Source organism: Meles meles, chromosome X (genome assembly GCF_922984935.1).
Source record: "Meles meles chromosome X, mMelMel3.1 paternal haplotype, whole genome shotgun sequence".
Classification (NCBI taxonomy): domain Eukaryota; kingdom Metazoa; phylum Chordata; class Mammalia; order Carnivora; family Mustelidae; genus Meles; species Meles meles.
In genome coordinates, this window is record NC_060087.1 from 33,593,444 (window position 1) to 33,618,078 (window position 24,635).

The window sequence follows — 24,635 nt, forward strand, 5'->3', positions numbered from 1 at the left end:
CATCTTTAAAAAGAAAAAGGAAAGAAAGGGTGGGTCTTCAGCAACTAAGGCCTTAAATGAGTCATAACTTTAATATCTCAGATGATAGAAATTAAACTCGAAGTAGCTTAATTTTAAAAGTGGGGGGGCACCAGTAGGGGTCAAATATCATGACATGATTTCAGGGATATTCCTGCTCTAAAAGCATAACTCGAAATGGATCATGAGGAACATTGTACACATCCAAACTGAGGGATAGCCAGGAAAATAAATTGCTTGTACTCTTTAAAAATGTCAAAATCAAGAAAGACAAAAAGGCTGGGGATCTGTTCCAGATAATGAAGTCCAAAGGACATGACAGCTCAATGCAATGTTTGATTCTGGATTGGATCCTATAATAGGAGGAAAAAAACTCTTTAGGAGGATTTATTGGGATTATTGGAAAATTTAATGTGGACTGTAGATTAAATAATAGCATTGTATCAGTGTTCGATTTGTTTTGATAATTATGCTATAGTTAGATAAGAGAATGTCCTCGTTTATAGGAAATGCATTCTGAAGTATTTGGTGGTAAAGGCAATTTAACTCTAAAATGCCCCCTCCAAGACGAGAGAAGAATGGAGCAAATGTGACAAAATGCTAAGAAAACATGACTATCGGGGCACCTGGGTGGCTCAGAGGGTTGAGCCTCTGCCTTCGGCTTGGGTCATGGTCTCAGGGTCCTGGGATCGAGTTCCACATCAGGCTCTCTGCTCAGCGGGGGGCCTGCTTCCCTTCCCCTCTCTCTGCCTGCGTCTCTGCCTGCTTGTGATCTCTCTCTGTCAAATAAATAAATAAAATCTTTAAAAAAAAGTGACTATGGATACATGCTATATGGGAAAGTTTGTGCTATTCTTATACATAACCTTTTGGAATTCTGTACTAAAAATTTACAAAAATAAAAATAAAGGGAAGGGGCGCCTCGGTGGCTCAGTGGGTTAAAGCCTCTGCCTTCAGCTCAGGTCATGATCCTGGGGTCCTGGGATCGAGCCCCGCATCGGGCTCTCTGCTCAGCAGGGAGCTTGCTTCCCTTCCTCCCTCTGCCTGCCTCTCTGCCTACTTGTGGTCTCTGTCTGACAAATAAATAAATAAAATCTTTTAAAAAAATAAATAAAGGGAGCGTTTTATCAGCAGAACACTGGGGCACTTCAGAGAATGAAAGGAAGAAATGTAAGACTCAGGGCAACACTGGAGAACTGGGAGTGAAGGCTTGATGCCACCAGAGCAAACTCTGATCTGGATAAGCTTCTTGAACAGAGTAATAGAAACCTGGAAATTTAGAGCAAGAATTTAGAGCAAGAAAAGGGCTTTTAAGGTCCCTAAACATCTCCCATTTCACAGATGAGAAAAATGAGTTCCGGACAGCAAAAGTGACTTGCTCAATGACAGATAATTAGTATAATTTCTAACTACAGATATTTAGAACTCCTTTTGCCGTGGGTTTATAAGTGGATCCCTAAAGTTTGTGGCTTTTCCTTATACTTTTAACATAGAATATGAGTTGAAGCAAGAACAAGATTAACATGAATGATATGCTGCAACATGAACATATGTTTGATGAACAACTATCTAAACAAGATCCCCCCCCACGTGATGAACATATCCCCCCAATTTTGCTAGTAATATATTTATGATAAGTATTTAAGTGTGTATTTAAGAGCGGTAATAGTCTTTTAACAATTTTATTCGTATGTGAAAATCAGCTAGAAGATTCGACTTTCTCTACTTATCACGTGCATGAGGACGTTCTGTCCTTTTCCATGGCATTTTTCTCACCTCACAGAACACATCATCTTCCGGTTGCAAAGTAGCACCGGTCCAGACTCGATTGTTGGAAATGTCCCTGTGATTTGGAGAGCCTGTGATTGCAGTCCATTTAGAAAGGATAATCTCGGGCATGGAGGGGCACCTAAAAGCCATCTAGTCCCACCCATCCCTTCTAATGGTGAAAACTGCCTGCGGTTGGTAATTCAGACTCTCTCCCACACCTGTTTTGCACAAGGGAATGGACTTAAAATGGAATAGTATCTATTTACATATACTGAAGTAATTATCTTTGACATCACTTCTGAAATAGCGGTATATTTGGAGAAAACAGAGCTCCTTTAATCATCCTTCCTATAATCCTGTATTATCTGTATAGAAGAGGCATTTGTGTAGTGCTTGGATAATGAGTCTGGGAGCCGATAAACCTGCCTTGACCAATTACCTCCATGACAGCTTTTGAAATTGAATGCAAATCCTAGCTGAAGGATCCTGCGTAGTGGAGTGCAAAATTGAATATGTATAATACGGTGGCTTAGTGTGTGGTGAGAAGCAATGAATTAAAAAAAAAAATAAGTATGTTTTCTGTCACCTGTGTTCAGACATGATCACGAATGGCTCACATAAATTTTTCCAGAGAATATGGATCCCAATAGTTCACTATGGTGACAGACACTGTCTGTTGCCCACCAGATATCCATTTTCCACTTCATCCTTAGTAACGGAACCCTAATCTGATTTAACATAGCAGTGTTCTCAGATAATTACTTGATTTTCCAATCTCTCTGTGAAGGTGGCTGTGCCACACAGTACTAGCTAATGACATGTCAGTGTAAGTCGACTTGTGAGTTCTGGGAAACCTTTTGCTTCACTGATTTAAAAAAAAAAAAAAAGAATGGATATGCCTGGTTTGCCCTTCCCCATTTCTTCCTGCCTTGGATATAAACATGGTGTTTGGAGTTACAGCAGCCTTTTTTGTGCCTATGGGCGAAGCTGGGGGGGAGGGAGAGAGAATCGTGACATTCTGACTGACGTCACAAACCACTAAACAGTATCAGCCGTGCACTACTTCCGAACCTTGTTATGTGAGAAAAAATAACCTCTTACTTGATTAAGCTATTGGAAGTCAGAGTTTCTAATGATTTCACTTAAATGCATCCCTGATACAAGTACAGTAGACTCTTCTGGGCAAGAGCGGCTAGCTCCGGATATCCCCAGTTCTTGCTCCCTCTCTGGCTGGACTTTTGCACCCGTGTTGACGCATTTGGGGTAAATCCACCTGACAGAGGCTGAGCCAGTCAGATTCCCTCTCAGGAGGTTGACATTCAGTTTCAGTGGTTCTGATTGATCCTGCAGTGTGGCTAAATTTTAAGGACATTATAAAACCTGGAAGTCAGGTATGTGTTATGTTGTGATAGGAGGTCACCTGCAGCCGTAGAGAGGTAGGAAAAATGGGTCGGTGGAAAGTGAAAGAGGCAGAGTCCAGTGTCATCAAGAGAGGGAACACTCTTGTCCTATTCTTATACATAACCTTTTGGAATTCTGTACTGGGGCCTGGTACATTTCTGGGGCCTGGTGCATTTCTGGTCTAAGTATTTGTCCCTTCATGGTTTCGGCTGCCCTTAGATTCCAGGAACTCTTCAGCTTCCTTCCAGAGAGCCAGGCAGCCCTGTGTGATTAGCAAGGTGGTGCCCCACAAAAGAGGTAATGTGCTTTTTCTGCAAGTCGTTTGCCCAGAAAGGGGCAGATTTCACACACAAAACTTAGGAAGGCCCTTCTTCAGGATGGCTAGTAAGGTTAGTGCCTTATAATCAATGGATCTTGACATTCAGACAAAATGTATTAATGACCAGCGAAACCATTTCTTCTAGTACTTGACAGATACCTTGTTCAATACCCTGATTTATTTTGCTATTAAAAATTATAGTTTAGGGGTGCCTGGGTGGCTCAGTGGGTTAAAGCCTCTGCCTTCGGCTCAGGTCATGCTCTCAGGGTCCTGGGATTGAGCCCCGCATCAGAGTCTCTGCTCAGCGGGGAGCCTGCTTCCCTCTCTTTCTGCCTGCCTCTATGCCTACTTGTGATCTCTCTCTCTGTCAAATAAATAAATAAAATCTTTTTTAAAAATTACAGTTTACACATAGCAATATGTACAAATCCTAAGCACATAATTTAGTGATATCACTGTATGACTCATATACTCACTATCCAGATTAAGGAAAGGAACACTTCCATTATCGCAGAAATTTCCTTTATACCACTCAGTACCACTTGCCCCCAACCCCCAACAAAGGACTCAGGGCAGTAACCACCCTTCTGTATCACTGTAATTTGTTTTGCCTTCTTCTTGAACTTCATATAAATGGGCTCCTACAGCAAGTAGTCTTCTGTTCAACATGCTCATGAGATCCAGCCGCGTGGCTGCATGTGTCATTAGTTCTCTTTCTATTATTGAGTAGCATTCCATATTGTGAATATACCACAATTCTTTCATTCATTCTTCCCTCGGAGGACATTTAGGGTGTTTCCAGGTCTTACGAATAAAGCTTGTGAATTAAACTCTCGTGAGTTTATTCTGGCACAAAGTGGACCTACCTACTTCTTTCCTTGCGCACTGATGAATTGTAGCAAAAGTTCAAATTATACATCTTTCCCAGTAATAAACATATCTATAAATTTATATAGATATATAGATCACATGCATGCACCTGCACAAATTTTGTCTCAAGCTGTTCCTTTCTGGTGTAATTAGGAGGGCTTATTTTGTAAGTATCTCTTCATAATTAATTATACATTTAATGTACCTATCCATTTGACATAGAGACACGGGGCTACTCTCTCAGTATTGTGGGGATGCCTGCTTTGGTTGATTCAAAACTTGCTAAATGGTCAGTAGTATTTTGTGTTGCAACTAATGAAGCAAACTTATAGGAAGGGTACCTGGCATTAAGCTTGTAATTGAAAATCTAGTCTGTGACCAGGTATAAATACAGCAAAGCTACGTGAACCACAGAAGATTAAGCCGAGTCCTTTGTTCCAACCACCTGTGCAATTTGCAATATTAAATAGTGCCAGATTTGCAATGCAAAGCCCTATAAAGCAATGCCTGTGTCCCAGCATCATGAGTGGGGCTTTTTACAAAACAGGAGTGTCCAGTCCTACCCCACCTCCCATAACATCTTGGTCTACAGTGGGGCGTTGGTTTTCAAACCCGTTCATGTAATTATAGGCTATAGCAGCTGGCTAGCAGAAAATTCCTTTCCTGTGTCCATCGTCACGATTCTGGTGATTATCCTCAGCTGAACACTGGTGCCTGTGAATGTATTTTATCTCCTGTTAAACTTTCCCCAGGCAACATGAGATGAGGCATACAATTTACTCTTTATGAAGACAGCCACATTAAAATGATAACAAATGATGGAGAGTGGCTGAATAAGACATATTCAGGGTAATAAAATATGGAGCACAATATACATTTATTCAGGCCAGGCTTTATACTAGGCTAGGCTTTATACTTAAATACTGAATTTATTCAGGCTAGGCTTTATTTATACGAGGCTGTAATCTTCACTGATGGCAGGGGTTTGTCTCTCTTGTTCACTGATGTTCTCCTGGTGAGCCATAGGAGGGCTCAGTGAATATGTATGGAATAAACTGTGTATAAGACAAGGACCTTATTTACTAACTTACACGGTTATGACTCCTGCTTTGCGTAGCACTGGCTATATATCCCAGGTGCTCCCCTCAGCCTCGCTAAGGACCAGGTAAAGGCCCCCTTAGCTCCATTCATTTGGCAGTGACCAACTTGGAATCTGTGGAAGCTCAAATCTAATGAGGAGGATTTGGGGACCTTCTCATCCTAAACAGAGAAAAGGTGTCAATTTAATTAATTCTCCTGTCTTCCGCCACACAGCCAGCTCCTCCTAAGATTCTCTATTCCTTCTCTTTCCCTTAGGCGTAAAATGAAGATCGAAACCAGCCACCATGACACTTTTGTTCATCATGGCCGCCTGATCCCTAACCAGGGGTGGTGGTGGCCGCTCCTTTCACATCTTCATGCCCAGATCACCCCAAATCTCCTTTTTCGGTGCATCGGTTATGTAGAAAGCGATTCGATCTGAATTTTGTAATCTGGCTTTCCTAAGATCCCTGGCTAAAACTTTCTGAATAGAAACCAGACAACAATAAACCACAATCATTTTCCCTTGCAAGCACCTGAAGACCCACTGTCAGCATAACAAAACTACTTTGGACGGGATTACACAGAGGGTTCTCTACAATACCTACGTGACTACAAAGGGAGGAAAGAAAGTTATGCACATACTTAAAAAGCATATAAATCATGAACCAGAAAGGTTGTGGGAAGTCTCTTGGTCAGCAGTGTCGTTTCACAGATGAAAACCATGAAGCCAAAGAGGTTAAATCACCTTGCCTGGGACCATATAATGACAAAGCCAGAATTTCTGAATTTCTTAGCCTTGGTCACCTACCCCCCACCCCCCCATTCCCCCACCCCAGTAGCTTTAGGTTTCATTTTGCACACAGGGAAGGTACCACTCATGGCCAAACCTACACTCTATCACACTGGTTCCTTCAGCCCCAAAGAACAGATTTACTAAAGTGTATTTTAAGATATTGGGGGGAAAAAGATCTACGCAGTTTTAAAGAAACTCTGCCTTCGCTCCCCTGTTTCTGACCTTCAGGGCAGCCATCAGTCCTGTAGGCCCACACCAAAAAGCTTGGCAAAAGAAACCCTCTCGGCCTGTTCTGTCAGAAGTACCTAGGTGAAAGAGTTATTGAGCCTTAAAATGTCACAAATTGTTCAGATGTTATTCTTATACGGCCATTTTCACGAGGAGCTCTCTAAAGTGACAAAGTCGGCAGCCCGGAATATAATCGCTGAAGTTGAGATGACATTAGTTCCCGGAAAAGCAGGTAATTGCTTCACGGCACTTGTTGCTGAGGCTCCCGCGGGCTTCCTCTCTGTCTTCCCAAATCGACTTTGAGGATTTCAAGATCTACTGTCCTGGCAGCAGATGGGAGAGTGCCCATTGTCCTTGACCTAGAGCAGGATAAGCGGAAGGAGAAGGGAGATCATCCAGGGCTGTGGCAGCAAAGGTGACAGCTTGCTCCCCAGGCTTTGTCTCTGGGCTCTAGGGTAGCACTTAAGAAAAATCAATCACAACTTCGTGAGTGCCGCCGGGGCTGGAAACTGCAGTTAAATTTGTCCACCTAAGACAGCCTCACTTTAAAGAGCCGTGAAACTAGAGGTTTCCATGGAAACAGAGGTACGTGTGGGCAAAAACTGCTTTACAGGGAAATGAATGCTAGCCATCCTGTTAGGTTGGCGCTTTCTGGCTACCCAGTTGATGTGAGCTTGGCCATGAGTAACCCAATGAACAGTGACTTTTTTTTTTTTTAAAGATTTTATTTATTTATTTGACAGAGAGAGACCACAAGTAGGCAGAGAGGCAGGCAGAGAGAGAGAGGAGGAAGCAGGCTCCCCGCGGAGCAGAGAGCCCGATGCGGGGCTCGATCCCAGGACCCTGAGATCATGACATGAGCCGAAGGCAGCGGCTTAATCCACTGAGCCACCCAGGCGCCCCTGAACAGTGACTTTTTAAAGTTAACATATAATGTATAACTCGTTTGAAGAGTACAGGTCTGTGATTCACCAGTCTTACACAATTCACAGCACTCACCATAGCACATACCCTCCCCAGTGTCCATCACCCAGCCACCGCATCCCTCCCACCCCTCTCCCCTCCAGCAACCCTCAGTTTGGAACAGTGACTTTTATTTATTTATTTATTTTTAAAGATTTTATTTATTTATTTGACAGGCAGAGATCACAACTAGGCAGAGAGGCAGGCAGAGAGAGAGGAGGAAGCAGGCTCCCTGCGGAGCAGAGAGCCCGATGTGGGGTTCGATCCCAGGACCCTGGGATCATGACTTGAGCCAAAGGCAGAGGCTTTAACCCACTGAGCCACCCAGGTGCCCCTGGAACAGTGACTTTTAAAAAGGGAATAATTTTTCTCTTGTAACAAGAGTCTGGAGTTGGGTAGTCCTGGTTGGGATACAGAGATGCTCAATGATAGCCACAAACTCCAGGATCTTTTCTTTCTTCCCCATCATTTTTTGAATGTTGGCCTTTGATCCATGTGTTCATTGCCTCAGGGTACAAAATGGTTGCTATAGCTCCAGGCCTCACATAAACATCCAAGACACCAAAAAGAGGAAAAAGACAGGTAACAGCCAAGTCTACCCACTTTATTTTCATTTATCATAAAATAATAAGATTTCTAAGAAGCTCCTGCCCCGGAATATTTCCCCACTGATCAAAATGAGGCTACACAGCCAAGCTTAGCTTCAAGGAAGGCTGAGGATGGAGTATCTGGCAAGAGACAAAAAGATTGATGTGATTGGCTGAGGCTATTCACTATTTATACCCGAGAGCTAAACACAACTGTCCCCCTAATAAAATTGAGATCTAGTTATCAAAGAATAAGGGGAGAGTGTGTGTTGAGTAGCTAACTAATGGTGGAAGTCACAAATATGTAATCAGAATTCACCTTTCCAAATAGGAAAGGCCTTTACCATATACCTGATTGTACTCAACTACTCATCTCTGTATTTTTTAATTCACTAGCTCAGCGTTGTGCACCTAGCAAGCACTTGAAAAATTGTCTGTTGAATCACAGTTTGAGAACACTGCAATGACTCATTCATTCAGCAGCGGCTTAGAGGAGGGTCTGATGTGAAATATCAATTACGCATCTGGCATTCATAACGGAGCCATTCACTTTAGAGGCATCAGGAGGCCAGAGACGACGGGTACTCAAGTAGCCAGTTTGGCGAGGCTGTTCGGCGAGGCTAAAACAATTGCTAGTTCTTTAAGCTTTCTACTTAGGAAGAAAGTACACAAGAGAATATGCGTCTTGATAATGCCTGGGACAGAGGACAGGTTAAACATGCATCATGATCTCATTGCAAAGGACCTTTGGCCTAGCCTGTGCAGAACGAAACCACTGAAACAGACCATCACAGCCACATCCCAGAATTAGAACTCAAATAGGTATAGACAGATTTGTAAATAGTTGTCATAAACTATTGAATCACAAAATAACAAAACACTGTTGCTGAGAGGCACATTAAAAACCAATGCAACTCCTTGTGTTTTTTTCAGAAAAGGAAACCAAGTTCCAGAGGGTTTATGTGATTGGCCTAAAGTTACATAGTTGTATAGAAACTTGTCTAGACTTGTCTAGAGACCAGATAAACTTGAGAACTATTTTACAGAAGCAAAGAATCGTGGCTTGGGGTAAGTAGGACAGTGAAAGGCTCAAAATGTGGTGATGAGAAAAGTAAATACACAAACATGAAGGACCATCCATTCCCAGTTCATAAATTAGAAGTTACAACAACTGAGGAACGCCAGCTGGCACAAGCTGGTCCTGGAGTGGAACATGGCGATGAGAGGTGAGCAACGGCAAGGTTCTTTTATGAGAGAGATCCTGAGTGATCCTGATCTCAAGGTCATTGGTGCTGAATGGTGGGAGTTGAGTGACTAATTGACGTTTGGATAGCTTCCATGTGTTGTGCATGCGCTTTATGCCAGGAATTGTGCCAAGTGTCCTATGCGGAATGCTCACAGCAGTGCAGTTGCTGCTTTTTTACAAATGAGTAAACTGAGGCTTAGAAATTTCAGAAGCGCCCCCCCCCCCCCCGCTTATCCACAGGGCATATGTTTTAAGCCCCCCAGTGGATGCCTGAAACCATGGATTGTACTGAACCCCATATACACGAAAGAGCGCAATAAAAGTTATACAAATGTGGTCTCTCTCAAAATACCATGTTATCCTGTACTCACTCTTCTTGTGCTGATGGGAGACGATAAGACACCTACGTGATGAGCTGAAGGGAGGTGAATGACGCAGGCACTGTGACTTAGTGATAGGCCACTGTTGCCTTCCGATGATTCGTCAGAAGGAGGATCACTTCTTTAGGATTGTGCTTGGCTGAGGGTGACTGACACCACAGGAAGCAAAACCTCAGATATGGGGAGATTTGCTCTTTAAGTAACTGCCTAAACCCATCATGCTAGAAAGTGGTGAAGCGAAGTCTGGAACTCGAGTCTGTCTGACCTCAAAGCCCCTATTTTTTTTTTTTTTTTATCATCCTGCTCTGCTCCTTCTTTCATTCCAGAGCCAGACAAGAGCCAGTATGGAGCCCCGAGGAGCCTCAGGGGTCAGTCACCTAGTACAGTGCCGTGCGGTGGGTGCGGTGGGTTCTCAACCAGCAGCGTGCCCACCGCCTGAGAGCTTGTTACAAACGAGACCTCAGGCCCCGTTCCACAGCTGCGGAGTCAGACTGAGGGGAAGGCCCAGGAGGCTGTGTTCTAGCTAGTTCGCTAGGTGATTTTAAAGCACCCTAAAATGTAAGAAGCCTTGACTTAGCAGGTAGATTTTAGTGCAGTCTCTTTCTGTTAAAGGTGAGGAGGCACACCTGAGGAACTTAGTCGGTGAAGCAGCTGACTCTTGATTTCTGCTCAGGTCATGATCTCAGGGTTATGAGATCGAGTCCCGCTCTGGGCTCCACGTTGGGCATGGTGCCTGCCTAAGATCCTCTTCTCCCTGAGAGGGGAACCCTCTTGCACTGTTGGTGGGAATGCAAAGTGGTGCAGCCACTCTGGAAAACAGTATGGAGGTTCCTCAGAAAGTTAAGAGTAGAGCTAACTTATGACCCAGCAGTCGCAGTACTGGGTATTTATCCAAAGGATACAGTGACTCGAAGGGGCACGTGCACCCCAGTGTTTATAGCAGCAATGTCCACAATAGCTAAAACACTGAAAGAGCCCAGATGTCTATCTACAGATGAATGGATAACAAAGAGGTGGCGTATATACAGTGGAATGTTCCACAGCCATCAGAAAGAATGAATCTCACCATTTGCAATGACATGGCTGGAACTAGAGGGCATTATGCTAAGCGAAGTAAGTCAGTCGGAGAAAGACCATATGATTTCTCTCATATGTGAAATTTAAGAAACAAAATAGAGGGGGCACCTGGGTGGCTCAGTGGGTTAAGCTGCTGCCTTCGGCTCAGGTCATGATCTCAGGGTCCTGGGATTGAGTCCCGCATCGGGCTCTCTGCTCAGCAGGGGGCCTGCTTCCCTCTCTCTCTCTCTCTGCCTGCCTCTCTGCCTACCTGTGATCTCTTTCTGTCAAGTAAATAAATAAAATCTTAAAAAAAAAAAAAAGAAAGAAAATAGAGGATCATAGGAGAAAGGAGGGAAAAATGAAACAAGATGAAATCAGAGAGGGACACAAACCATAAGAGACTCTTAATCTCAGGAAAAAAACTGAGGGTTGCTGGAGGGGAAGGGGCTGGGGATGGGGTAACAGGGTGACGAGCATTAAGGAGGACACGTGATGGAATGAGCACTGGGTGTTGTATGCAACTGATGGATCACTAAATTCTGTCTCTGAAATTAATAACACAGTATATGTTAATTTTAAAAATATCCTTTAGGATGTCTAGGTGGCTCATTCTTTAAGTGTCTGCCTTCAGCTCAGGTCATGATCCCAGGGTCCTGGGATGGAGCCCCACATTGGGCTCCCTGCTCAGCAGGAGGCCTACTTCTCCCTCTCCCACTCCTCCTGCTTGTAGACTCTCTCTCACTGTCTCTCTCTCTCTCTCTGGCAAATAAATAAATAAAATCTTAAAAACATTTAAAAAATTTTGATTTAAAAAATTTTTAAAATAAAAAATTTTCAAAAATCCTTTCTCCCTTTCCCTCTGCCCTTCCTCCCCTAAAAAAAAAATGAGGAAACAGAGTTCTGATGACTAAACCATGGTCACTGGGGCAGAGTAGGATCTCAAGCCCAGGCCTCCTGAATCCCAGGGCAGTGTACTGTCTGCTGTGTTCTATGATTTCTCCATGACTGTACTACAATATGTGCACTGGTGCCTGTGTTGGAAACACTGGATGAGGTTCAGTGGACCTCTGACCTGCCCCAGCATACCCATTCATGTGGCATATCCGGTTTCTCCCTCCACTCCCCTATGAGTCACACCAAGGGTGTTTCCCTATACCTGAGAGTATCTTTTGTTTGGGAGGTCTTTTGTTCTTCCTCCCTTTAGCTTTTCTCTTCTTCATCATGATCGTCGTCATCATCATCATAGTATTATTATTACTTTGCTTTAAGAACTATTTTTGCATTTATTCACTATTTCATAGCAGTGATTCTCAAACTTGAGCATACTTTGGAATCACCTGGGGAGATTTTAAAAATCCCGATGCCTGGGTCTCACACCCAGATTGTCTCACGTATTTGATTTGGGGTGTGGCCAGGGCATCAGGATTTTTAAAAGCTCCCCAGGTGATTGCAGTGTGCAGGCAACCATCGGCAACTGCTTTTTTACGAGTCTCACCAAGACCTGAGGAGGTAGGGGGGCAAGTCCTCGTGATGCCCTTTCCATAGATAAGGAAGCTCGGGCTCTGAGACATTTAGTATCTTACAGAAAACAATGACATCATCTAGTGGCACTTGGTGCAGACTGGGTTACCAGGTAGTTGTAATAAATCTTTAAAGCCAGCAGTCAGTCTGCAAGAATGGGGTAAAATCCGTTTGTCTTTTCTGGCTTCCAGTGTTTTCTGGGCTCATGTTTCCTGACATGAGAAGGGGAAAGAAACTTTGAAATGGTGTCTGGAACCAAATGTTTATAACTGAAATTCCCTGCTGAATGCCTTTAATAGCTAGAAGATAATCACTAACTAGAGCATCCCCCCTCCCGTTCCTCATCACCCAGTAGAATAATGGTCAGGGAACATCAGGAAAACCAGATGGAAGGGACTTGCTCATTCTGTACCAGCACACTTGCCCTGTTTGGAGACTAATTAGGAAAATAACAAACCTGGCCGCATTGGCTAGAAGAACTCTCCACTGGGGTTTGTAAATTTGGACACACGTTTTTCCTACACACAGCATATTGGAAGAGAATTTCCCGTTGTTGCTTGCTTCTCTTCCCGGAGTATTCTGATGATTTAAATTATGGTGTGCAGTGTTTCTTGCCAGGTGCTCTCTCCTACTTCCTTGAATGTCTTTGGGAACTTACTACAGTTCCTTCAGTTTATCAGTCACCCTTCCCAGGAGAAATCCTCGGCTGCAACCAGCCTCTCTATTCCCATAATTCCTTGCTACTTCAGGTGCTTTCCCTGGACCAGCAGCAGCAGCAGCAGCACCATCTGGGAGCTTGTTAGAAATGTAGAATCCTGGTCCCATCCCAGAGCGACTGAATCAGAATCTGCATTTTACAAGAGCTCCAGGTAATTTGTACACTGTGGTTTGAGAGACATTACTCTAATACCCAGAGTTTTCCCCACCATCCCACCACTTAAAATGCCCACCCTTCCAGCTACTTCTATTTACCTACTTCCTACTTGTCCTTCAACGCTTAACTCGGATCCCTCTCCATCTGTAAGGCCCCCAATATTTACTGCCCCCACCTTACCCCACTATAGGTCATGACTTTTCGAATCAAAACAAATGTTGAATGTTTCATTGTTTAAATGGTTCAAGTATAATGTTGAATGTTTCATTGTTTAAATGGTTCAAGTATTATTAGTCTGTTTGTTTAGAATGTTAGAAATTTTGTGTTTTGCAAAATTGCACTATAAACAACAGTAGCTGACAGACTTAAGCTAATCATAACCAGTAATCACAATGATCAGTCAGGTTAGACCAGGTTATGTTGCAATAAGCAGAACCTCCAAGTCTTAGTGACCGAAAAGAACAACATTCCATTTCTTGCTTACAACACATGTCCAGTGTGGGCAGCTGGGGACTCTGTTCCAGGTTTTCTTAATCTGGACCCTGGCTGATGGAACCTCCCAAGACTGGAAATTCAGTGGTTTATTGGTGGAAGCCTGCAAAAATTACCTGCTTCTTAGTGGGTTTTGCCCTAGAGCAATACACATTGTATTTGCGCACATTCCATTGGCAAAATAAATGACACGTCTCTGTCCAGTTTCAAGGGAGCCAGGAAGTGCAAGCTCACCCTGGACCTAATAGAAAATCTGGAATATTGGTGAAAAGCCTTAGCATCTATTACAAACAACAGTGAAAACTCTAAGACACTGTTTACCATTTCCTCACTGGGAGAAAAAGCAGGGTACAAAGCAGGGGATTACATGTGGACAGAAAAATGAACAAATCTGAAAGTAAAAATAGAATTTAATAGATAAACAGATAAGGACAGCACTTCCTTAATCTTTCTTTTTTTAAATTAGTCTAATTATTAAGATTACATCTTCCCCCAGAGTGCCTTGCACAGGCTTTGCACAAAATAGGAATTATTCGATTCATCAAAATTTCTTTCCTGCTTGAAAGCTATCCCTTAGTCCTGTCATGTATTTTTTTTTAAGATTTTATTTATTTATTTGACAGAGAGATATCACAAGTAGACAGAGAGGCAGGCAGAGAGAGAGAGGCGGAAGCAGGCTCTTGCCAGAGAGCAGAGAGCCTGATGTGGGACTCAATCCCAGGACCCTGACATCATGACCTGAGCTGAAGGCAGCGGCTTAACCCACTGAGCCACCCAGGCGCCCTCCTGTCATGTATCTTTAAGCTACTTCTCCCTCAAAGGATTTCCCTCAGTTTTTGTCTTCTCAATGTCTGAGGTAAATCTCCACCCACTCCAGAGATCTTCTGAAGGACTGGCTCTTCTCTGTGACCTAGTAGGTTCCAACCAAACCACAACCCCCAAAAGGCATAAAAAGTTTTTTTTAAAAAAAAAAGCAGACAAAAAACCTAACCGACTGTGAATATTGACTTTGTATAATAAAGTTTCCCTAACTTTTTAATTTGAAATTATTTGCATTGAGAATTTTTAAAAATGAGTTTCCTTTTGGGGATGAGATATTTTTTTCCTGCTTCACCATGGTATGCACAGGAAACTTGGGATTGTCTCTGGCTCTCTCCTGGGATGTGCCATGCAGTGTTATCTCTTTTATTAGCCCTAGATCCTGAGACAAGAGACAGATCTTTGAGGCTTCCATCTCCCCAATTCCAGGAGGGAGCAGAGGGCACACATGCTAGCTATCTATAAATCCCCAAACCTATCCGGTGGATTATAAGACCTCTCCTAAGGCTTGGCACAGGGTGGGGTAGGAAGGAGAGCGGGAACTCCATACTGACTTTCAACTTCCTGGTTTCCTTTCTGTGTCAACTCCTCCTACCTTAAACAGCTTTTAGTTCCATCCTGAATCTATATGTCCTTCAAGAGTATTCTTTATGGTATCAGCTTTAAGTTGGAAAATACCCAGACTCTGCAACTCAAAAGCTTTTTCCTCAAAGCTTTTGTCTGTGGGTGTCAAGGCATTTTGATATTCCTTGGTAGTCAAATGGCTTGTTTCTTTTCTCTGAGCAGAAGCCCATGCTGCCCCTATGGTGGTAGACAAAGAATTGGGGCCAAATGAATTGCTGGAGGGAAACACATAAATTAATATCAGATTCTTACTGTGTGTTTGGTGTGATCTAGGAGTGGCTTTCTGCATTCCATGTAGATGAGCAATCACACACTCAGGACATTTTGGACCATTGCTTGATCATGTTGGCCGTGGTTGATCTATAACTACCAAAGACCGCCACTTCAGAGGGCCTGTGGGCAGGCTTGCCTGGGAAAGAGATCTGTGGTGAAGGAAGCTTTCTGTGGCTTGTTCATTTCATCCATTTCCTTAATGAAAGTCCTTGCTGGCCATGGAGATGGCTCAGTTACCACACAACCCTCAGGTGGGGCGAAGAAACATAGCATGGGCTTGAACTTCCTCTCAGCTCTTCAAACGCGGAGCCCATCCCCATAGGAACTATTTCACCACAGGCACCTCTGTGTGAGGATCGGTGAAGTGAGTCAGTTCAACTAATGAAACTTTAAATCAAACTTACTTTGTATTTTTGAGGTATCATAATTTATTTTAAATCAACGTAGAAGACAATTTATTTGAAGAACCAAATCCATCCAAGATATCAACGCACACATAGGCCTTAGGTGCTACAAATACAGGAGAGGGAATTTGGGTTTGTTTTGGCAAAGGCCCGATGGGCAGAGAGCCCCTGTCTGCCTTTCCATCACTCCCCCCCGCCAACTGGAAATACCACTTCCTCATTCCTTGGGCCTTGGTGTTTCCGAAGCACGGTGGTCCTCTTCTCAGAAACACAGAGGCCATCTTCTCAGAGGTAGTGTGTGTGCTTAAGAGCGCATTCGTGTGTGCTGGCTTGGGGCTAGAGACGGCCTGAGAAAGCAGACAGATGAGGAAAGGACAAGCCCCTCCCACCGCATCTCTTCTTTCTGCGATATTTGCTCAGGGGGAAGAAAACAGCACACTCTTCCTCAGTATTCCTCCTCCACACACTTTTGATGAGCACTGTTTTCACTTTTTATTTGCTGATCAATAAGCCCAAGGGTAGGTCTTGTCTGTTCCCAGAGATAAAGAACTGCATGCATAACTGGTCTTTATCCAGCCAAACTAGCACGGTTTCTCTTTGTTTTTCATAGTGTTTCTGAGAGATAAGAGGAAACCATGTAGACATGATGCATGACCAAGGAGGTTTTGAAATACTTTGTAAACTCGTGCTCTATTCTGAGCTGTGGATTAGGGATGGAAAGAAAGGAAGAGGACACCACATGTAATCTAAGTTGATTTTTTTCCTGCATTTAAAACAAGCAGGTGGACACACACACACACACACACACACACACACGGAGAGAGAGAAAAAAACGTGAATAAATGCTCAGCTGAGGAAAGAATAAGCTGATTTTTCAATTAGTAGCACATAGGGAGAATTTTATGAATACATACCCTGAAGATTCAGTGATCTTTTCCTATTGAAGAAACTATTTGTTGTCATATGGATTCAGGACCGATATTGGCAGACAGGACCTAAGTTCATCTGAAGAGCCAGATATATTGCCAGGAAAATGTGGGCTGGGACCAGGTTAGAGTCCTATGAAATGCATGCTGTTCGAGGCTCTTAGGTTTCTGAGAGCAGGCCAACTGGAGGCGTGGTTGGAGGGGAATAAAACTTTTGAGTAAGAGTCAATGTAACATCAGCTAGCACTGATAAAGGCACAAAGGAAAAGGTGGTTTTTTTTTTTAAGATTTTTTATTTATTTATTTGACAGAGAGAGATCACAAGTAGACAGAGAGGCAGGCAGAGAGAGAGAGAGGGAAGCAGGCTCCCTGCCGAGCAGAGAGCCCGATGTGGGACTCGATCCCAGGACCCTGAGATCAAGACCTGAGACGAAGGCAGCGGCCTAACCCACTGAGCCACCCAGGCACCCGGAAAAGGTGTTTTTAACAGCAAATGAAAATTTAGGGTAGCAATTTGAGTAGATGCAGGGTAGAAAATCCTTTAGGAGAAATTTGCTGCTCAGCTCTGCAAAGACCCAAGGTTGAGCCTTGAAATGATGGCAGTGATGTCTGGGAGGATAAAGTCTTCAGGAATTTTAGGCAGAAAGGAGGAGTACAGCCAAGAGACAGAGGTAGGTTGCTAATAGAAGGTAAATTTAAGTTGAAAGCCACAACATCATTATTGCTGAGCAACCAGATAGGAAATGAGTTAGTAAATTCTTGGTGAAGCTGAACAGTGCTTCCTTGTCTCTGTTACATACTCTGCATTACTCTTTCCACCCTAAAGCTCATGGACTTAGATTGCTCTATGGTAGACTTCTGGCTATATCTTATCTCCAGTGCGGGAAGTAAGTTCCCTGTAGGGAAAAAACATGTCCCAGGTTTTCTAGAATTTCCCCCACAATACCGGGTATAGGACCTCACTGGAATGGTCACTCAGTAAGTGTTAATTTGGCAGAATTAATTAATGAACAGCCTCCCCTTTATGTAATTAATTTTCCAAGTTAATTGCTAGATTTGAGGAGGCCAAAATCTGGATTATATTTTGCCCTTCTCATGTTGAGTAGATCAGAGGAGCAAAACCCTGCAAAGAAAGAAGGAGAGGCAGGGGGGAGAGGGAAAGAAAAAAAAAATCAGTAGTACTTTATTTCAGAAGGAATTGGTGAGTATAATGGTAGATAACAGGCAGAAAGATTTGGTGTGTGAGTCTTAGGAGAGAGGCCAAAATCCAACAGACTTTTCTTTGATCTTAGAGTCATTCTGTCAGACCAAGGCTGAACTTCAGATGATTCTTGGAGGGCCAGGTAGGGGGCAGACAGTGGCCACGGTTATTCTGACTGGTACTTTTCTGGTGCAGGAGTGCGTTTCCGGAAGATTGGCTTCATGAGAGCGGAGGTCTTGGCTATCTTTTCATTGTCATACCTCCAGCATCTAGAACAGCTTTCCCGCCTTGCAGTAGGGGCTTAAGAAATAATTGTGGAAGGAGGGGAAAGAAGGAGGGCTCTGCTTTCCATGCCAGTAAAAACCTGGCACTTATTTACTCCCAAAGGCCCCCTCAGGTTCGGTCTTAGGAACGGAGGATACCAAAAAGGTGAGAAGCCATAGTCTTGGGGCATCTTGATTATCTAGTAGAGAGAGACAGGGACAGAGGCATAACACCCCAGGTGGTAAGTGCTCCCCCAGAGAGTCATGGTGAGATAGAAGGAATGAGCCAGAGGGAGGTGGGAGGAACCTCTCACGCCTAAGCAGAATCCTGATAAACTCAACGCTGCTTTGTAGGCTCGAGAACATTTTCATCTCTAGGGTCCTAAAACAGACCGTGGGTAGATTGAGTGAAATGTGGAAGCCCACAAGTCATTGCATTTCAGCCATCTTCTATTCAGAGTGTGTTTGACATTGGAAGTGATTTTTGCCTTGGTACTTACTGGACTTTGGTTTCATTCTGGGGTGCAAATGCTACCGTCTGTCATGCAGCAGGCTGTCATAGCACTGTGGCTTTATAAGCAGTCTAAATGACACAAACCAGAGGTCCATTGTCTGGGCCAGACCCGTGCCGCACACTGGGAGTGACAGCTTTGTTAAGCATGATCCATTAGGCCCTGTCTTTGTTCTTCTCTTATGCAAGTTCTTGTTCCTGTGACAAGGATTAATAACATGACCACAGTAAAGTGGTCTTTGCATTTTATAAAAGCCTAGGGCAATAAAAGTGTGTGTTTCCCATCAACACAGCAAATTTTCTGAAGAGGGGGGATAAACTTGACAACAAAAAGAGAATCAGTTATTTTAAAAAAAAGTCACTGCTGGCTAAGCTTGTTTTTTAGAAGAGGAAAAGGATTTGGGGAATATGCTGATGGACCTTAATGAAAAAATCCAGTGTCTGTGGAAAAAAAGAAGATCTTGATTTGACCTTTGCTTCTTGATTTCCTTACTCAGGTACTGACCCCAGCACAGATCAAATCAATTTGCCAGGCAATTCTGGACTCTGGGAAGCAGTATGCCATGAAAAAAAGGAAACCATTCCCTCTGATGTATTCTTACTATGGAACTGAGTACTTGGGTGAGTGAAAGTGTTGGCAAAGCCCTCTAATATCCACACTGACTAAAAACTAGAAGATTCCGTTTTTGTTATAAGTCATCACTATTTGTTTAACTGGAAACACTTAAAAATGCTGTGTAAAAACAAATATTGACAGATCCTACAAATCACAATTTAATGTTTGTTCACGTAGTCTGACAGAAAGGTATTTTGATGATTGCTTTCACTAAAGACTGAAGTCCATATTCTAGATTGTGAGTTCATTGGCTGAATGTCACCAAAAGTTTGTGACTGGTTTACACACCCTTTGCCAATGGTGCCTCAGCACAGGGGAACAGGATGAAGCTACTGACATTTCCAAGTGTTTAATATTTGTGGATTAATAACAGACTCCTGATTCATAATGGCTACTTTGGTGATAAGAGGCCTAGACAGTGCAGATTAGTTACTCCCCTCTTGAGTCTCTCAGTGGCTACCCATCACTCCTGAGCGTGACTTACAGACCCCTTTGCAGATCTCCCTTTCCTGGTTCTGCCCTGCATAACCTCCTACAAGCAAAGTGCCCTCAGATCTTCCAAGTCTTTGTGCCTGTGGCTTTTGCCAGAAGGCCTGGCCTCCCCCGACCCCTTCAACTTAGCTGGAATACTTACACCTAGACTTCAAGGCTGATCAAACGTCAGCAGAGCTGTGGAGAAACTTTGCGCTTTTGGGTTTATTGAGTCGTCTCTGGAGAAACATTCACACATTTCAGGTTTTACCCTGATGCAAAATCGGTTAGTGTCAGGTCACCCTGCTACACGTTTGCCGGAGCCTTTATCACGTCACGCTGTCATCAGTGGTTCGCCTGTCCAACCGCCTCAGCGGGCTTCGTGCCCCTTCAGGGGGAGGACTTCTGCTCACTCATCTTTGTGATGCCCGGACATTTGCCAATGGCTCGCACATGAGGAGGGTGCCCAACTTCACCAACGAGCTTACAGACTAGTAGTTCTCTGAGAGATTTCTCCAAGAAGCTTTAAGTTCCTATCTGACTTTCTCTAGAATCAGACCTTGAGACAAGGATTTGAGTATTAATTAATGGCTTATTTAGGAGGTGATCCTAGAAAGTGTTGCTAAAGGAATGAGGAGGTGAGATCGGGTAGAGAAAGAGGTTAATCGAGGATGTACTAGTGAACAGCTGTGGATAACTGAGGCTTGGTTCCACTGGGGACCCTGAAGACTATCTAGAACATGCCGCAGAATTGTTGTACCTCAGTGGGGAGGAAGCTGAGATATTCATCTACCAACTCCCTGCTTCCTGGGTGAGGGGCTGTTCCCAGACCTGTTAATTCCCTAGGAGTTCAGTCCTGCCCCTGTGGGCTGGGCATACCCCTGGCCAGAGAAAACCGCGGGCAGAAGGATAAATGCTTGAGGTAGAAGGTGAGGAGGAGAGGTGCCCCAGAATGGTGAGTGTGGGAGAGGTGATGGGCAGGGTACTGGCAGTGTCTGCTAGAGTTCCTTCATAGAGCTATTCCTTTCACTATCTGTCTTCTTAGAGAAATTAACATTTTAACCATTTACATGTATAGCACAAATCAGATTGCTATCTAATGCATAAATATTTTCCTGGGAAGCTCTTTTACCCAACAAAAGTCCAGTGAAAGAAAGGTACCTTCAGGGGCGCCTGGGTGGCTCAGAGGGTTAAAGCCTCTGCCTTCGGCTCAGGTCATGATCCCAGGGTCCTGGGATCGAGCCCCGCGTCGGGCTCTCTGCTTGGCTGGGAGCCTGCTTCCTCCTCTCTCTCTCTCTGCCTGCCTCTCTGCCTACTTGTAATCTCTATCTGTCAAATAAATAAATCTTTAAAAAAAAAAAAAAAAAAAAAAAAGAAAGGTACCTTCAAGTATTATGACTAAATTTTAGGAAGAATTTTTTTTTAATTTTATTTATTAGGGGGGCGTATTTGTCCCCCATAAAAATGTTTTATTTATTGGGGAGGCATGAGGAGGGGTAAAGGGAGAGAAAGACTGTCAATGAGACTTCCTGCTAAGTGCAAACCTGACGTAGGGCTCGATCTCACGACCCTGAGATCATGACCTAAGCTGAAACCAAGAGTTGGATGCTTAACTGACCCAAGCCACCTAGGCGCCCCGGAAGAATCATTTTGGCTGGACAAAACTGAGGCCATTTTTGGAGAGTTCAAGTGCCTGAGGGCAAAGAGAAAGCTTTACTGTTATGGAGTTGAGTTTACTGTGTCTGCCTTCAAGTAATATTGCCATTCATTTTTTTTAATATTATGATTGTCTTTTCCCTAAATTAAATGGGCTGTCCTCCCAGTTGTGTGAATTAATTATGCTTTGTTTCTTGATACAGGAGCAGCTCATGGCCTGTCGTCCATTCTCCAGATGCTTCTGTCTTACCACGAGCACCTCAAGCCCTCCGATCAGGAGCTGGTGTGGCAGAGTGTGGACTTCCTCATGGAGCAGGAACAGAACTGCAACTGGCCGCCCGAGCTCGGCGAGGCCATTGAGAGAGAGAACGAGCTGGTGCACTGGTGCCACGGCGCCCCAGGTCTCACCCACACTATTATCTGAAAACATTAGCCAAAGAGACCTGTCTTTTCTGAGGAGTGAGGATATTTCTCCTGTTAGGTCATCAGTACATGAGCTAAAAAGGTCAAGACGAAGCTTGTCAAACCAAAAAAAGTCTTGATCTGTAAAGGATCTCCAGAACTGATGCTGTAATTTTATTATTATTTTTTTAATTTTTATTTGACACAGAGAGAGAAAGCGAGAGAGGGAACACAAGCAGGGGGAGTGGGAGAGGGAGAAGTAGACCCCCCACTGAACAGGAAGCCTGATGTGGGGCTCGATCCCAGGACCCTGGGGATCATGACCTGAGCCGAAGGCAGCTGCTTTAACAGCTGAGCCACCCAGGCGCCCCGATACTGTAATTTTAAAAATATGTGATCTATAGCTATTTGTGTATAAGTTAAATTAGCACTGTCCTATAACATATAATATGAACCACATAGGAAATTAAATTTTTCGTAGCCCCATTAAAAATGCAAACAGAAACAGGTGAAAGGAATCTTAATAGTATATATTTTATAACCCAGCTTACCCCAAGTATTATTTCCACATGCAACCAATTTAAAACTTGAGCTATTTCAGTTTTTTTCATATTAAAGTATTTGGAAGCTAGGGTATATTTTATATGAACGCCCCATCTCAATTCACGCTAGGCACACGGCAAGGGCTCAATATCTGTGCTGAACGGTATAAATCTGGAGGCTGCTAATTCAGGACGCGGGCCCTGGACCAGGGGCAGGGGCAACATGGGAGCTGGTTAGAAATGCAGAACCTCAGGCTCCATCCCAGACACACTGAATCAGAATCTGCATGTAACAAGATCCCTGCGTGATTTCTATGCACATTAAAGTTTGAGATGCACTGTTCCATAATTCTTCAAATGAGGATTTCCATCATCACCTAATAAAAAGTCTAGAGAACCGAGAAGCCATCTGCAGTGAACTCTCTGGAATTGAGCCTAGAAACTTATCAGACTCCATCTCTTCTTTTCTTTCTTTCTTTAAATCCCATTATACTGTTAATTAGGCTTCCTGAGAAGGAGCAATTTGAAAGAAATTAAATTCAAATCAATTAATTTCAGTTGATTGGCCAAGGGAGAGATTGAAAATACCAAAATCACACAAAAATTTTGGATTAGGAGTCGATTTAATTTTCTTTTCTTTTTCAAAGATTTTATTTATTTATTTGAGAGAGAGAATGAGAGTCAGCAAGAGGAGGGCCGCAGGGAGCCTGGCACAAGGCTCAATCCCAGGACCCCGAGATCATGACCTGAGCCAAAGGCAGATGCGTAACTGACTGAGAGCCACCCTGGTGCACCAGGAGTGGATTTAATTTTCAAGGCTATGCTTCAGTGCCATGATATATTCGATTTCTCTTTAGTCTGTTACCTGATTTTATTTTCTTTCCACTCCTTACCTAATTAATCTTCTGTAATCCAACTGCAATTTCATTTTTTTTTTTGATACAGTTTGAGTTGAAGAGTAAGTTTTAGCTCACTGGCCACGTTCTCTCTTCCCAGCACATTCACCTAAGGAAGGGACTTCAAAGCCTCTTGTGTGTGCTCGTACCAGCGCCAGCGCATTGCGCATTACGTCCAAGCTAATTCCCGCTGGTGATGACTTGAGTCCATTTCTTCGGGCTTTGGAACTTTCTGGAGAAAAACAAGTTATTGATCATTCTGGAAATGATATTGCTTCATGTTAGGCTCAGCACTTCCATATCCCATTTCCCTTTAATCATTCTCAGGGATGGTGTCTGGCTATCCTCCAAGCACCCCCAGAATCCTGGAATTTTGGAGGTGTCCCAAGTTAAATACAGAATATTTTAGAGGGACTCAATATACTAGGAAAAAAGCATTGCGACGGATGGGAAGATAATCCTTTAAGATGAGTGACTGGGTCAGTTAATCGATGGTGTCTTTTTTTTTTTTTTTTTTTTAATTTTTTTTTTTTTCTTTTTTACAGACAGAGAGAGAGAGAGAGAGAGATTACAAGTAGGCAGAGCAGCAGCCAGAGAGGGGAGGAAGCAGGCTCCCTGCCAAGCAGAGAGCCCGATACGGGGCTCGATCCCAGAGACCCTGAGATCATGACCTGAGCTGAAGGCAGAGGCTTAACCCACTGAGCCACCCAGGCGCCCCTAATCGATGGTGTCTTTGTGGAGCGGTTATTCCGTCCTCTTTGTACACCACATTCCTTCTGTCTTTGTAAATCCTGTACTGTAACCGTATGGTGTAGGATTTATCACCTTGGGGACTTTATTTGTCTTCATATATCATTCACGTTCTGTGTCTTCCAAAGATTAAACATAAGGTGCAGAGCAAACTCATTAAACCCCCGTATCCGCTGAACTACCAGAAATAAACCAACTCACAAATGAACAGAGAGCCAATTGCGGCCCATTCTGCATGCCAACCCACACTCCCCCTTCAAGGGTATTGGTTTTCCTTTTATGAGATGTCCTGAAAACAGCATACGTGTGATTATAAATCTGGTGAGTACAGGTTAAAGACCAGCAAGTTGGCAACACTTGAACTCCCTCAAAATTCTAAAAAAAGATGACTTAGAAAAATCATTTTCACTTGTTGGAGGGAAACGTTTTTTGAGAGTAGATTATGAACAGTGCGGACGGTTTGGGGCAGCAGACTGATTCCGTGAATAAAAACCTGCCGGAGATAATGCAAATGTGGAACTTCATCAGCTCTACCTGATGTCCCCCTATAATTGTTTCCTACCGACTGTTCTTCACCCCACCTCTACAGGTGACAGACAGCCCTCGTTATCATGTAGGAAGTATGGAAATAGTTCTTGCCTCGAGGTTAATAACTTCGGGTTCTAATCGTAGCTCCA

At 43.6% G+C, this 24,635-nt stretch overlaps 1 protein-coding gene across 1 annotated transcript in view; it reads left to right on the forward strand.

Annotated features, from left to right (window-relative positions):
- LANCL3 (LanC like 3) overlaps window positions 1-24,635 on the forward strand; it is a 102,645-nt gene that overhangs the window by 64,147 nt on the left and 13,863 nt on the right. The window contains exons 2-3 of the mRNA XM_045995515.1: window positions 19,123-19,246; window positions 21,572-21,769. Of these exons, the coding sequence (XP_045851471.1) occupies window positions 19,123-19,246; window positions 21,572-21,769 (322 nt within the window). The remainder of the gene's footprint in view (window positions 1-19,122; window positions 19,247-21,571; window positions 21,770-24,635) is intronic.